The sequence below is a fragment of the Amblyraja radiata genome, chromosome 5, assembly GCF_010909765.2.
Source record: "Amblyraja radiata isolate CabotCenter1 chromosome 5, sAmbRad1.1.pri, whole genome shotgun sequence".
Taxonomy (NCBI): Eukaryota; Metazoa; Chordata; class Chondrichthyes; order Rajiformes; family Rajidae; genus Amblyraja; species Amblyraja radiata.
This window is the reverse complement of record NC_045960.1, coordinates 6,483,351-6,499,588: the sequence shown is the minus strand read 5'-3', so window position 1 is coordinate 6,499,588 and position 16,238 is coordinate 6,483,351. Positions and strand designations below refer to the sequence as shown.

Genomic DNA, 16,238 nt, shown 5'->3' with positions numbered 1-16,238 from the left:
AAGACAGTCCTGACATCCCAGGAATCAGTCTGGTGAACCTTCTCTGCACTCCCTCTATGGCAATAATGTCCTTCCTCAGATTTGGAGACCAAAACTGTACGCAATACTCCAGGTGTGGTCTCACCAAGACCCTGTACAACTGCAGTAGAACCTCCCTGCTCCTATACTCAAATCCTTTTGCTATGAAAGCTAACATACCATTCGCTTTCTTCACTGCCTGCTGCACCTGCATGCCTACTTTCAATGACTGGTGTACCATGACACCCAGGTCTCGCTGCATCTCCCCTTTTCCTAATCGGCCACCATTTAGATAATAGTCTGCTTTCCTGTTTTTGCCACCAAAATGGATAACCTCACATTTATCCACATTATACTGCATCTGCCAAACATTTGCCCACTCACCCAGCCTATCCAAGTCACCTTGCAGTCTCCTAGCATCCTCCTCACAGCTAACACTGCCCCCCAGCTTAGTGTCATCCGCAAACTTGGAGATATTGCCTTCAATTCCCTCATCCAGATCATTAATATATATTGTAAATAGCTGGGGTCCCAGCACTGAGCCTTGCGGTACCCCACTAGTCACTGCCTGCCATTGTGAAAAGGACCCGTTTACTCCTACTCTTTGCTCCCTGTTTGCCAGCCAGTTCTCTATCCACATCAATACTGAACCCCCAATGCCGTGTGCTTTAAGCTTGTATACTAATTTCTTATGTGGAACCTTGTCGAAAGCCTTCTGGAAGTCCAGATACACCACATCCACTGGTTCTCCCCTATCCACGCTACTAGTTACATCCTCGAAAAATTCTATAAGATTCGTCAGACATGATTTACCTTTCGTAAATCCATGCTGACTTTGTCCAATGATTTCACCACTTTCCAAATGTGCTGCTATCCCATCTTTAATAACTGACTCTAGCAGTTTCCCCACTACCGATGTTAGACTAACTGGTCTGTAATTCCCCGTTTTCTCTCTCCCTCCCTTCTTAAAAAGTGGGGTTACGTTTGCTACCCGCCAATCCTCAGGAACTACTCCAGAATCTTAAAAGTTCTGAAAGATTATTACTAATGCATCCACTATTTCTGGAGCTACTTCCTTAAGTACTCTGGGATGTAGCCTATCTGGCCCTGGGGATTTATCGGCCTTTAATCCATTCAATTTACCCAACACCACTTCCCGGCTAACCTGGATTTCACTCAATTCCTCCAATCCTTTGACCAGCGGTCCCCTGCTATTTCCGGCAGATTATTTATGTCTTCCTTAATGAAGACGGAACCAAAGTAGTTAATCAATTGGGGATTATTGGGTCCGCCATATCCTTGTTCCCCATGATCAACTCACCTGTTTCTGACTGCAAGGGACCTACATTTGTTTTAACTAATCTCTTTCTTTTCACATATCTATAAAAACTTTTGCAGTCAGTTTTTATGATTCCTGCCAGTTTTCTTTCATAATCTATTTTTCCTTTCCTAATATCTTTTGCCAAACTGGGATGAACAATTTTTGTAGTTCATCCATGCAGTCTTTAAATGTCTTCCATTGCATATCCACCGTCAACCCTTTTAGAATTAATTGCCAGTCAATCTTGGCCAATTCACGTCTCATACCCTCAAAGTTACCTTTCTTTAAATTCAGAATGTGTAACTGAGATTAATTAAACAAAATCTCCTTGTTCAGGAAAGAAAAGCAATAACCCAGAATAAACATACAGAGAAATGTGAGGTGTTGCATTTTGGGGCGTCGAGCAAGGGCAGGACCTACACAGTAAATGGTAGGCCTCTGGGTAGTGTTGTAGAGCAGAGGGATCTAGGAGTACAGGTGCATGGTTCCTTGAAGGTCGAGTCGCAGGGAGATAAGGTGGTCAAAAAGGCTTTTGGCACTTTGGCCTTCATCAGTCAGAGTATTGAGTATAGAAGTTGGGAGGTCATGTTGCAGTTGTATAAGACGTTGGTGAGGCTGCATTTAGAATATTGTGTTCAGTTCTGGGCACCATGTTATAGGAAAGATATTGTCAAGCTTGAAAGGGTTCAGAAAAGATTCACAAGGATGTTGCCAGGACTAGAGGGTGTGAGCTATAGGGAGAGGTTGAGTAGGCTGGGACTCTATTCCCTGGAGCGCAGGAGGATGAGGGGTGACAATAGACAATAGACAATAGACAATAGACAATAGGTGCAAGAGTAGGCCATTCAGCCCTTTGAGCCAGCACCGCCATTCAATGTGATCATGGCTGATCATCCCCAATCAGTACCCCGTTCCTGCGTTCTCCCCATATCCCCTGACTCCGCTTATTTTAAGAGCCCTATCTAGCTCTCTCTTGAAAGCATCCATAGAACCTGCCTCCACCGCCCTCTGAAGTAGAGAATTCCACAGACTCACCACTCTCTGTGAGAAAAAGTGTTTCCTCTCAATTTATAGTGGTGTATAAAATCATGAGAAGAATAGATCGGGTAGATGCACAGAGTCTCCTGCCCAGAGTAGGGGAATCGAGGACCAGAAGACATAGGTTCAAGATGAAGGGGAAAAGATTTAATAGGAATCTGAAGGGTAAAATTTTCACACAAAGGGTGGTGGGTGCATGGAACAAGCTGCCAGATGAGGTAGTTGAGGCTGGGACTATCCCAACATTTAAGAAACAGTTAGACAGGTACATGGATAGGACAGGTTTGGAGGGATATGGACCAAACGCAGGCCGATGTGGGCAGGGGTCTGTTTCCACACTGTATCACTCTATGACGCTATGAAACGTCGCCGATCCATGTTCTCCAGAGATGCTGCCTGACCTGCTGGCTCTAAACCAGTTGGGTTAATTTTAATCGATGCCTGTCCACCTCTCTCTCAACAGTCCATGCACTGAGACCATCGGAGATAAAAGTTGTTGCGATGATGGGCGATTCGCTAATCGTGAGTAGTGCCATGTGCTTGATATTGCCTTGGAATTTGGTCAGCATGCAACATGTTTAACGTGTACACTAATCCCCACTGCTTACTTCCAGGCTGCTTCTGCTGAGGACCCAGAACCATCCATAAGGTAATGATTTTTAACCTGAAAATGGCAGCTAATTTGGATTTGCTTCGACCCTCTTTTTCCATTGATATCCCAGTAAAATCGCCAGACTCGGCACTAGAGTAGAGGGACCCAGAATATCAGAAATACATTATATTAGATATGCCAGGGTGGCACGGTGGCACGGTGGCGCAGCGGTGGAGTTCCTGCCTTACAGAGACCCGTGTTCGATCCCAACTATAGGTGCTGTCTGTACGGAGTTTGCACGTTCTCTCCGTGACCTGCGTGGGTTTTCCCCGAGATCTTCGGTTTCCTCCCACACTCCAAAGACGTACAGGTTTGTAGGTTAATTGGCTTGGTGTATGTGCAAAATTGTCCCTCGTGAGCGTAGGATAGTGTCAGTGTGCGGGGATCGCTGGTCAGGGCGGACTCGGTGGGCTGAAGGGCCTGATTCCGCGCTGTATCTCTAAACTAAACTAAAACAAAAAAATTAGACTGAAAGCCAAGTGATAAGCTTAATTGGTGGAAACAAGGAACTGCAGATGCTGGTTTCAGAAGGAAAAACACACAAAGTGCTGGAGGAACTCAGTGGGCCAGACGGTATCTCTGAAGAATGTCAATAGACAATAGCCAATAGGTGCAGGAGTAGGACATTCGGCCCTTCGAGCCAGCACCGCCATTCAATGTGATCATGGCTAATCATCCCCAATCAGTACCCTGTTCCTGCCTTCTCCCCATATCCCCTGACTCCGCTATTTTTATAGTCCTATCTAGTTCTCTCTTGAAAGCATCCAGAGAACCGGCCTCCACCGCCCTCTGACTCAGATTCCACAGACTCACCACTCACTGTGAGAAAAACTGTTTCCTTGTCTCCGTTCTAAATGGTTTACTCCTTATTCTTAAACTGTGGCCCCTGGTTCTGGACTCCCCCAACATCGGGAACATGTTTCCTGCATTTAGCGTGTCCAAGCCCTTAACAATCTTATATGTTTCAATGAGATGCCCTCTCATCCTTCTAAACTCCAGAGTGTACAAGCCCAGCCGCTCCATTCTCTCAGCATAGATGTCGATAGGTGTCACGGTGGCGCAGGAGTAGGGTTGCTGCCTGGCGATGCCAGAGACCCGGGTTTGATCCTGACCACGGGTGTTGCCTGTGTGGAGTTTGCACGTTCTCCCCGCAACCGTGTGGGGTTTCTCCTATTGACCCCAAATGGTCACTGTTATGTAGAATAGAACTTGTGAAGGGTGATCAATGGTCGGGGTGGACTTAGTGGGCCAAGGGACCTGTTCCCCACTATGTCTCCAAAATTAAACTACGCCAACTGCAGATGGAGGTCTGAAGGCAAAAGCCCAGAAGTTTAGGGATGACCTTATTCCATATTGTGGTGTACAAAAGGACAAAGGACATTTATTGTCACATACACCATTTCTAGTGCAATGAAATTAGAGTTGCCATTTGCAGCACTCCAATAAAAAATAAAACACAACATTAAAGTATTTGACATTAAACAAAAACATCCGCCCACAATGGTTTCCACTGTGAGGGAAGGCAGCAAAGTCCAGTCCTCTCCCTCTATGTTCACACCGAGGTCGGGGCCTTTTTGAGACCTCTGCAGTCGCTGCAACGCCGGCCCGATGTTTCAGGCCCTCTCGCCGGATGATGGAGCACCGGCGTCGGGAGAACACCCTTCAGCGGTTTGGAGTGTCTGGAACAGCCGCTTCCTCCCCGGAGACCGCGGCTCCCGAAGTCCACAGGCTGCGCTTGTCGGAGCTCCGACACTGGCGATCTCGGCGAGAGATCCCAGGCTACGCGGTGATCAAAGTCAGCGCCGCCCGCAGCTGGACGCTCCGCAGACCCCACAGCTCCGCGATGTTGGAGTCGGCGGTCTCAGCAGTGTAGGATGTGAAACTGGGATAACATAGAACTAGTGAGAACGGGAGATCATTGGTCGGCATGAACTCGCTGGGCCGAAGGGCCTGTTACCACCCTGTATCGCTAAACGCTAAAAACACTAAAGGTGCTGTTTTGGGTGAAGTCAGTCCGAAGAAGAATCCCGACTCAAAACGTTACCTAAATATGCTCTCCAGGGATGCTGCCTGACCCGCTCAGCTACTCCAGCGCTATGTCCCTCAAATTCCAACATAGCGACTGCTTCTGAAGAAGGGTCTTGGCTGGAAACGTCACCCATTCCTTCTATCCAGAGATGCTGCCTGACCTGCTGAGTTACTCCAGCACTCTGTGTGTTTTGAGTTTGTATTCCTAATCTGTTTGGATAGCATGCAAAACAAAGTTTATCACTTATGGGCAGCATGGTGGCGTAGCATTGGAGCTACCACCTTACAAACCCGGGTTCGATCCCGGCTACGGGTGTTGTCTGTACGGAGTTTGTACATTCTCTCCGTGGCCTGCATGGGTTTTCTCCGAGATCTTCGGTTTCCTCCCACACTCCAAAGACGTACAGGTTTGTAGGCTAATTGGCTTGCTATCAATGTAAAATTGTCCCTAGTGTGTGTAGGATAATGTTAGTGTGCGGGGAGGGGATCACTGGTCGGTGCGGACTTGGTGGGCCGAAGGACCTGTTTCTGCATTTAATCTCTGAAACTAAAACAACACTGTATCTCAGCAGGTGAGGCAGCATCTTTGGAGCGAAGGAATAGGTGACGTTTCGGGTCGAAACCTTTCTTCAGATCTTTGACCCGAAACATCACCTATTCCTTCGCTCCATAGATGCTGTCTCATCCGCTGAGTTTCTCCAGCATTTTTGTCTACGATTTTTCCAGCATCTGCAGTTCTTTCTTAAACACAGTACCTCGGTACATCTGACAGTAATAATCCTAAACCCATATTTATCTTTGTTTTTTTCCTTAACTGAAGCATCGGTGAGGAGCCATTTGGCAGGACGCAAGTTTCCTTTCCAGGTACGTGCCAGTAAATAACCATATAATAATAACCATATAACAATTACAGCACGGAAACAGGCCATCTCGACCCCTCTAGTCCGTGCCGAACACATAATCTCCCCTAGTCCCATATACCTGCGCTCAGACCATAACCCTCCATTCCTTTCCCATCCATATAACTATCCAATTTATTTTTAAATGATAAAAACGAACCTGCCTCCACCACCTTCACTGGAAGCTCATTCCACACAGCTACCACTCTCTGAGTAAAGAAGTTCCCCCTCATGTTACCCCTAAACTTCAGTCCCTTAATTCTCAAGTCATGTCCCCTTGTTTGAATCTTCCCTACTCTCAGTGGGAAAAGCTTTTCCACGTCAACTCTGTCTATCCCTCTCATCATTTTAAAAACCTCTATCAAGTCCCCCCTTAACCTTCTGCGCTCCAAAGAATAAAGCCCTAAAATGGTCCCCCTGCAGTAGCAAGATTTGGTTCCACTCTGCTTTCTGGGCCTCCCGGGTTGGGAAGAGGTTGAGCATTCCCATTCTCCCTCGGTGACCGCGTGGGTTTCCTTCGGGTGCTCCGGTTTCCTCCCACATTAAGGAAAGGGGCAAGATGTAATATGAACTTGAGGGGCATTGTGTTCACTTGGAGGGTATGGGACGAGCTGCCAGAGGAGTTAGCTGCGGTAGGTACTATAACAGCATTGAAAAGGCACTTGGAAAGGTACATAGATAGATAGAAGGTTTGGAGAGATATGGGCCAAACTGTTTGTGTAGGAAGGAACGGCAGATGCTGGTTTAAACCGAAGATAGACACCAAAAACTGGACTAACTCAGCGGGACAGGCAGCATCTCTTCAAGGCCCTTCTTCAATAGACAATAGACAATAGACAATAGGTGCAGGAGTAGGCTATTCGGCCCTTCGAGCCATTCGGCCATTCAATTTGATCATGGCTGATCATCCCCAATCAGTACCCCGTTCCTGCCTTCTCCCCATATCCCCTGACTCCGCTATTTTTAAGAGCCCTATCTAGCTCTCTCTTGAAAGCATCCAGAGAACCGGCCTCCACCGCCCTCTGAGACAGAGAATTCCACAGACTCACCACTCTCTGTGAGAAAAAGAGTTTCCTCGTCTCTGTTCTAAATGGCTTACTCCTTATTCTTAAACTGTGGCCCCTGGTTCTGGACTCCCCCAACATCGGGAACATGTTTCCTGCCTCTAGCGTGTCCAAACCATTAATAATCTTATATGTTTCAATGAGATGCCCTCTCATCCTTCTAAACTCCAGAGTGAACAAGCCCAGCTGCTCCATTCTCTCAGCATATGACAGTCCCGCCATCCCGGGAATTAACCTTGTAAACCTATGCTGCACTCCCTCAATAGAAAGCATGTACTTCCTCAAGTTAGGGGGCCAATTTGACCTGAAGGCGGTAGATTCTTCAGATCTTGGGCTACTGAAACATCCTATCACAACTTGAGAGCAGTCCTGAGCTATTATCTACCTCATTGGAGACACTTGGACTATCTTTGATTGGACTTTACTGGCTTTCTCTTGTACTAAACGTTATTCCCTTATCATGTATCTGTACACTGTGGATGCATCAATTGTAATCATGTATTGTCTTTCCGCTGACTGGATAGTACGCAACAAAAGCTTTTCACTGTACCTCAGTACACGTGACATTAAACTAAACTCAGCCCAACTCAAACACAACATAAAAAGGAAAGGCATGGTCCAAACGAGGGCAAATGAAGGTAGCTTATATGGTCCACGTCGTTGTTCGACGTGGACAAGTTGGAAGGAAGGGCCTGTTTATGAGTTATGTCCCTATAACTCTATAACTTCCTCCAAACACTTGCAGGATTGGAGGTTATATAGCCCTATGCAAATTGCCCCTAATGCATAGGCGAGTCAAGGGATCATGTGAACAGGTGATCGATGGTCGGCATGGTCTCAGTGGGCCGAAGGGCCTGTTTCCATGCTGCTTCTTTCAGAGCAAAGTTGAGTCCAAGTGACATTCGGGAGCACCTGGAACCGACTGCAGAGAAGAATGTCAATTCAGTAGGTCAAAGGTCACCTGTGGGGACCATGGTCCATGGCTACCGAGGAACCTGGGTTGCCAATGGTGACAGAGACCCAGTGTTGTCCTGGCAACGGAGGCACACGCAACTCGCACAGGAGCCCAGTATTTGATCATAAGGGTTTAAGTCGTAGGAGCAGAATTAGCCCATCAAGCCTACTCCGCCATCCAATCATGGCTGATCTATCTCTCCCTCCTAACCCCATTCTCCTGCCTTCTCCCCATAACCGCTGACATCAGCTATCTCCTGAGCTAGTCAAGATGCAGCAGCCTCAGACTTTGGTTGTATTTGGAGCATTGTGTGCAGTTCGAGTCATAGAGTGATACAGTGTGGAAACAGGCCATTCGGCCCAACTTGCCCACACCGGCCAACATGTCCCATCTAGACTAGTGTGTGCGTTTGGTCGCCCGATTACAGGAAGGATGTGGAGGCTTTGACGAGGGTGCAGAAGAGGTTTACCAGAGTGTTCTTTATGTTTAAATTTCTTATTAATGTTATGTCTGTATTCTTTCTTTATGTGCTGCATTGGCAAGAAGCATTTCACTACACCTAGGTGTATGTGACTAATAAATAACCTTTGAACCTTTTGAACCTTTGATCCCTGGATTAGTGGGTGTGAGCTGCAGGGAGAGGTTGGGTAGACTTGGATTGTTTCCTCCAGAACACCAGAGGCTGAGGGGAGACCTGATGGAAGTATATCAAATTATTAGATATGGTAGACAGTCAGAACCTTCTTCCCCAGAGAGGAAACGTCAACAAATCGAGGGACTAAGGTTTACAGTGAGAGGGGCAAAGTTTAAAGGAGATGTGTGGGGCAGGTTTTTACCCAGAGGGTGGTGGTGCAAATCTAGGGGTGGTGGTGGAGGCACTTGCAAGGCTTTTAGATGGGCACATAGATATGCAGGGAATGGGGGGATATGGATCATGTTCAGGCAGAGGTGATAGTGTATCTTGGCACCATGTTCGGCATGAACATTGTTGGCTGAAAGGTCTGTTCCTGTTCCTGTCCCTTCCCCCACCCTAGTCATCGTACTAGTTTCCCCATCGTCCAGGCAAGTTCCACTCTTTCTATCCACTCGTTATCACCTCTTCCACAGCCAACAATGGACCATTGTGGGCTCTACCTTTCCTCGATGATCGTGACTGGCGGTGATCTCTTCTTCTCACACCTTTGATCCAGTTGTTCTTTGCTATTTTCATACCTCTGGTTTCCCTCTCCCCTGACTCTCAGTCTGAAGAAGGGTCTCGACCCGAAACGTCACCCATTCCTTTTCTCCAGGGATGCTGTCTGGGTTACGCCAGAATTTTGTGTCCATCTTTGGTGTAAACCAGCATCTGCAGTTTCTCCCTGCACCCTGTATTGTTCTGTGTTCCATAAGCATTATGTTAGTGTAGTGTTGATCAAAATCATTCTCCAGTCAGATTGGGAGACCAATATCTTCTGACTAGCAATCTGGTCCTCGTGAGAACATCTAACATAAGCAATCGGTGGCGCAGCGGTAGAGTTGCTGCCTTACGGCGCTTATAGCGCCAGAGAACCTGGTTCAGGGGTGGGGAACCTGCGGCCTTAAGGCCACATGCGGCCTTCGAGGCCATTAGGTGCGGCCTTTTGAATGAATCCAAATTTTGTAGAACAAATCCTTTTATTTTTATTAATATGTTTTTGTTCGTCTTTTATTATTTTTATTTTAATCTTAAAATGAACGTATTTAAAACACCAAAGAGTAAAAGAAGATTCAACGAAATAATCCTCCCCGACTGACAGCCATAATTCAAACATTAGTAAGTCATGAGGGTTATTTTATTGCCACGAAGAGTTACTCGCTTTGGGCACTCTTACGGGTAGAACACAAGGAATAGATTTTTTCAACAACCTTCAAGATAAATGTCGTGAAGTATATCTAATTGAAGTTTCGTGGATGCGGCCTTAATAGATTACAGCTAACTTAATGCGGCATTCCAACATGAAAAGGTTCCCCACCCCTGGCCTGGTTCAATCCCGACTACGGGTGCTGTCTGCACGGAGTTTGTACATTCTCCCCGTGACCTGCGTGGGTTTTCTCCGAGATCTTCGGTTTCCTCCCACACTCCAAAGACTCACAGGTTTGCAGGTTAATTGGGTTGGTCTAAATGTAGATTGTCCCTAGTGTGTGTAGGGTAGTGTGTTGGTGTGCGGGATGGACTTGGTGGGCCAGTTTCCGCGATGTATCTCGAAACTAAACAAAACTAAACAATCCTGTTCGTTTGACCAAGTCTGAGTAATATTGCAACACTGAATCATCCTGACCATCTTTCTATTCCACAGATATTTTGAAGACTTTTAACCCTGACGTTATCGGATACTCTCCAGGCAACAGGAACTATGACAACTCTTTGGACCAGTCCATTCTGAACGTGAAGGCTGAGTATGTTAACTCTGTTTTGAGAATAGACAATAGGTGCAAGAGTAGGCCATTTGGCCCAGCACCGCCATTCAATGTGATCACGGCTGATCATCCACAATCAGTACCCCGTTCCTGCCTTCTCCCCATATCCATTGACTCCAATACCAATACCAATACAACCAATACAAATTTATTGTCATTTGAGCCCCAGTGAGACTCAAACGAAATTTTGTTTCCACAGCCATACAAACAAAAACAATGTCCTACAGACATACACACAGTTAAGTTCACACAAACATCCATCACAGTGAACCCACTGTGATGGAAGGCAAAAGTCTTTTCTCTCCCCTGCTCTCCATGTCTCTCCCGATGTCCAAGCCCCAGGCGGGCGATGATAAGTCCCACGGCCATTTTAGGCCGTGCCGGGCGATTTACGGCCCCACTCCCGGTCTAGAAGTCTCGAAGTTGGAGCCCCCGGCGGGCGCTGGAATGTCCCACGGCCACGAAGCCGTGCCGGGTGATGTATGACCCCGCTCCGGGTCGTTCCAACCCCGCGACACGGGCTGGAGAAGTCGCGTTGCGGGAGCTCCGGGAAGCGGTCTCTCTCTTTCCCCCCGGACCCGCGAGCTCCCGATGTCCCAGTCCACCGGACCTGCGGCTGCCTTGCTGGAGCCTCCGAGCCCCAGGAGTCGAGTCGCAGCAGCGAGTCACCACCGCTCCCCACGTTCCGAGGCCGGCCAGCCCCACGATGGTGAGTAGTCCGCAGCTCCGCAGTCTCCCGAGCCCCCGGGTCGTTCAGGTTGGAGGCCGCTCCACGGTGCTAGGCCCCAACGACAACGGAGACCCGACAGGGAAAAGGTCGGGTCTCCCGGACAGGGAAGAGATTTTAAACGGTTTCCCCCTCCCCCCCCCCCGCCCCCCACATATACACATTTAAAAACCAGTATTTAAAAAACACCAAACACTACATTTAACTAGACAAAAAATAAAAAAAGACAGACAGGCTGTAGGAGCCGCTGCAACGAGTCGCGCCGCCACCACTCTGTTATCTTTAAGAGATCTATCTAACTCTCTCTTGAAAACATACAGAGAATTGGCCTCCACTGCCTTCTGAGGCAGAGAATTCCACAGATTCACAACTCTCTGGGTGAAAACGTTTTTCCATGTCTCTGTTCTAAATGGCCTACCCCTTATTCTTAAACTGTGGATCCTGGTTCTGGACTCCCACAACATCAGGAACATGTTTCCTGCCTCTAGCGTGTCCAATCCCTTAATAATCCTACATGTTTCAATAAGATGCCCTCTCATCCTTCTAAATTTGTGTATTCAAGCGCAGTCGCTCCATTCTCTCAGTATATGACAGTCCCGCAATCCCGGGAATTAACCTTGTAAACCTACGCTGCACTCCCTCAATAGCAAGAATGTCCTTCCTCAAATTAGGGGACCAAAACTGCACACAATACTCCAGTTGTGGTCTCACCGGGGCCCTGTATAACTGCAGAAGGATTTCTTTGCTCCTATACTCAACTCCTCTTGTTGTGAAGGCCAACATGCCATTCGCTTTCTTCACTGCTTGCTGTACCTGCATGCTGACTTTCATTGACTGATGAACAAGTTCACCCAGATCGGGTTGTACTTCTCCTTGACACCATTCAGATAATCATCTGCCTTCCTGTTCTTACCACCAAAGTGGATAACCTCTCATTTATCCACATTAAACTGCATCTGCCATGCATCTGCTCACTCACCCAACCTGTCCAAGTCACCCTGCATTCTCATAGCATCCTCCTCACAGTTCACACTGCCACCCAGCTTTGTGTCATCTGCAAATTTGCTAATGTTACTCTTAATCCCTTCATCTAAATCATTAATGCTGCAGTCCCAGCACCGAGCCTTGTGGTACCCCACCAGTCACTCCCTGCCATTCTGAAAGGGACCCGTTAAACCCTACTCTTTGTTTCCTATCTGCCAACCACTTCTCTATCCATGTCAGCACTCTACCCCCAATACCATGTGGCCTAATTTTGCCCACTAATCTCCTGTGTGGGACCTTATCAAATGCTTTCTGAAAGTCCAGGTACACTTCATCCACTGGCTCTCCCTTGTCAATTTTACTTGTTACATCCTCAAAAAATTCCAGAAGATTAGTCAAGCATGATTTCCCCTTCGTAAATCCATGCTGACTCGGACCGATCCTGTTACTGCTATCCAAATGTGCCGCTATTTCATCTTTTATAATTGACTCCAGCATCTTCCCCACCACTGATGTCAGGCTAACTGGTCTATAATTCCCTGTTTTCTCTCTCCCTCCTTTCTTAAAAAGTGGGATAACATGAACCTCCAATCCACAGGAACTTATTCTGAATCTACAGAACATTGGAAAATGATCACCAATGCGTCCACGATTTCTAGAGCCACTTCCTTAAGTACCCTGGGATGCAGACCATCAGACCCTGTGGATTTTCGGCCTTCAGTCCCATCAGTCTATCCAACACCATTTCCTGCCTAATGCGAATTTCCTTCAGTTCCTCCATCACCCCAGATCCTCTGACCACTAGTACATCTAGGAGATTGTTTGTGTCTTCCTTAGTGAAGACAGATCCAAAGTACCTGTTCAATTCTTCTGCCATTTCCTTATTCCCCATAATAAATTCACCTGTTTCTGTCTTCAAGGGTCTAATGTTGGTCTTAACTATTTTTTTCCTCTTCACATACCTAAAGAAGCCTTTACTATCTTCCTTTATATTCTCGGCTAGCTTACCTTCGTACCTCATCTTTTCTCCCCGTATTGTCTTTTTAGTTATCTTCTGTTGCTCCTTAAAAGTTTCTCAATCCTCTGGCTTGCCGCTCTTTTTTCCTACGTTGTACTTCTCTTTAATTTTTATACTGTCCCTGACGTCCCTTGTCAGCCACGGTCGCCCCTTACTCCCCTTGGAATCTTTCCTCCTCTTTGGAATGAACTGATCCTGCACCTTCTGTATTATTACCAGAAATACCTGCCATTGTTGTTCCACTGTCATCCCTGCTAGGGTATCTTTCCAGTCAACTTTGGCCAGCTCCTCCCTCATGGCTCCATAGTCCCCTTTATTCAACTGTAATACTGACACCTCCGATTTTCCCTTCTCTCTATCAAATTGTAGATTAAAACTTATCATATTATGGTCACTACTTCCTAATGGCACCTCGAGTTCCCTTATCAAATCCGGTTCATTACACAACACTAAATCCAGAGTTGCCTTCTCCCTGGTAGGCTCCAGTACAAGCTGCTCTAAGAATCCATCTGGGAGGCACTCCACAAACTCCCTTTCTTGGGGTCCAGTACCAACCTGATTTTCCCAGTCTACCTGCATGTTGAAATCTCCCACAACAACCACGGCATTACCTTTACTACATGCCAATTTTAACTCCTGATTCAACTTGCACCCTATATCCAGGCTACTGTTTGGGGGCCTGTAGATAACTCCCATTAGGGTCTTTTTACCCTTACAATTCCTCAGTTCTATCATAGAAACATAGAAACATAGAAAATAGGTGCAGGTGTAGGCCATTCGGCCCTTCGAGCCTGCACCACCATTCAATATGATCATGGCTGATCATCCAACTCAGTATCCTGTACCTGCCTTCTCTCCATACCCCCTGATCCCTTTAGCCACAAGGGCCACATCTAACTCCCTCTTAAATATAGCCAATGAACTGGCCTCGACTACATTCTGTGGCAGAGAATTCCAGAGATTCACCTGAATGTTTTTCTCATCTCAGTCCTAAAAGATTTCCCCTTTATCCTTAAACTGTGACCCCTTGTTCTGGACTTCCCCAACATCGGGAACAATCTTCCTGCATCTAGTCTGTCCAACCCCTTAAGAATTTTGTAAGTTTCTATAAGATCCCCCTCAATCTTTTAAATTCTAGCGAGTACAAGCCGAGTCTATCCAGTCTTTCTTCATATGAAAGTCCTGACATCCCAGGAATCAGTCTGGTGAACCTTCTCTGTACTCCCTCTATGGCAAGAATGTCCACACTATCCACACTGACTCTACATCTGATTCTATGTCACCCCTTGCAAGGGACTGAACTTCATTCCTCACCAACAGAGCCATCACACCCCCTCTGCCCACCTGTCGATAGGACGTACACCCCTTGAATATTCAGTTCCCAGCCCTGGCCCTGTTGCAGCCATGTCTCTGTAATTCCCACAACATCATACTTGCCATTTTCTAACTGAGCTTCAAGTTCATCCACTTTATTTCTTGTACTTCGTGCATTCATATATAATATTTTTAATCCATTATTCCCCTCACCTTTCACATTGATTCCTATTTCACTTGGCCATACACTCCTATCCCTTCATGAGCTTTCTGCCCCATTTATTCTGGTGTCTTTCTTAACTTTTCCTACACTCTCTTTCCCTTTAACTTCATCCTTGTATTTCCAATTTTTTTCTCATCTCCCCCACTATTTAGTTTAAAATGCCTTGCCTTTGCCGGTCCTTGCAATTCTATATAGTTCTGAAGGTTTTTACCAAGCGTGGTGTCAGTCTTAGAGTGATACAGGCCCTTTAGCCCAACTTGCCCACACCGGCCAACATGTCCCACCTGCCTGCACTTGGCCCATATCCCTCCAAACCTGTCCTATCCATGTACCTGTCTAACTGTTTCTTAAAGGCTGTGATAGTCCTAGCCTCAACAATCTCCTCTGGCAGCTCGTTCCATACACCCACCACCCTTTGTGTGAAAAAGTTACCCCTCAGGTTCCTATTAAATCCGCCCCCCCCCCCCCTCCTCCACCCACACCTTATACCTACAGTATGTCCTCTGCTTCTTGATTCCCCTACACTGGGTAAAAAACTCTATGTTTTAGTTTAGTTTAGAGATACAGCGCGGAAACAGGCCCTTCGGCCCACCCAAACCGCACCGACCAGCGGTCCTTACACACTAACACTACCCTACACGCACTAGAGAAAATTTTACATTGAAATAAGTTTATTGGCCAAGTATTCACATACAAGGAATTTGCCTTGGTGCTCCGCCCACAAGTAACAACATGACATACAGTGACAGTTACGAATGACTCTGAAAACACTAAACATTAATAATAATAAAACATTAATGATAAAACACCATTGATCAAGCATGTGAACCAACAAAATACCAGATCAAAGGGAGGTACAGATTCTTGGCTGTTGAGTAGAGCAACTACTCGTGGACAAAAACTGTTTTTATGTCTGGCTGTGGCAGCTTTGTCCGTCCGGAGTCGCCTTTAATTTATACAATTACACCAAGCCATTTAACCTAGAAACGTACCAAACTCCGTACAGACAGTCCCTGTAGTCAGGATGGAACCCGGGTCTCTGGCGCTGTGAGGCAGCAACTCTACCACTGCGCCACCACGACATCCCATTTACCTGCGCATTTACTCTATCTCTTCCTCCGGTCGGCGTGGATTCAGTAGGCCAAAGGCCTTGTTTCCACACTGTATCTCTAAAACATAAACTGAAATATAGTCATGCATGGAAACAGATAATTCGGCCCTACTTGTTCAGGTTGCCCAAGATGCCACATCTAAGCCAATCCCACATATCCCTCTAAATCTTTCCAATCTGTGCTCCACTCAAAGTCCAGAGTACCTACCTCAACTACCTCTCTGGCAGCTCGTTCCATATACCCACCAGCATCAGAGCGAAAATGCTCCCACTCAGATTCCTACTAAACCTTTCCCCTCTCACCTTAAACCTATGTCCTCTGGTTCTCGATTCCCCTACCCTGGGTAAAATAGCATGTACATTCACCCTTGTGATTTTATGCACCTCTCCAAGATCACCCCGCACTCTCCTGTGCTCCAAGGAATAAAGTCCTAGCCTGCTCAACCTCTC

General features: G+C 46.7%; 1 protein-coding gene across 1 annotated transcript in view; it reads left to right on the top strand.

The window, feature by feature from the left end:
• The window catches only part of LOC116972893 (phospholipase B1, membrane-associated-like), a 29,235-nt gene that overhangs the window by 4,509 nt on the left and 8,488 nt on the right, over positions 1 to 16,238 (top strand). Inside the window, exons 3-6 of the mRNA XM_033020480.1 lie at positions 2,841 to 2,899; positions 2,992 to 3,026; positions 5,878 to 5,921; positions 10,291 to 10,390. Of these exons, the coding sequence (XP_032876371.1) occupies positions 2,841 to 2,899; positions 2,992 to 3,026; positions 5,878 to 5,921; positions 10,291 to 10,390 (238 nt within the window). The remainder of the gene's footprint in view (positions 1 to 2,840; positions 2,900 to 2,991; positions 3,027 to 5,877; positions 5,922 to 10,290; positions 10,391 to 16,238) is intronic.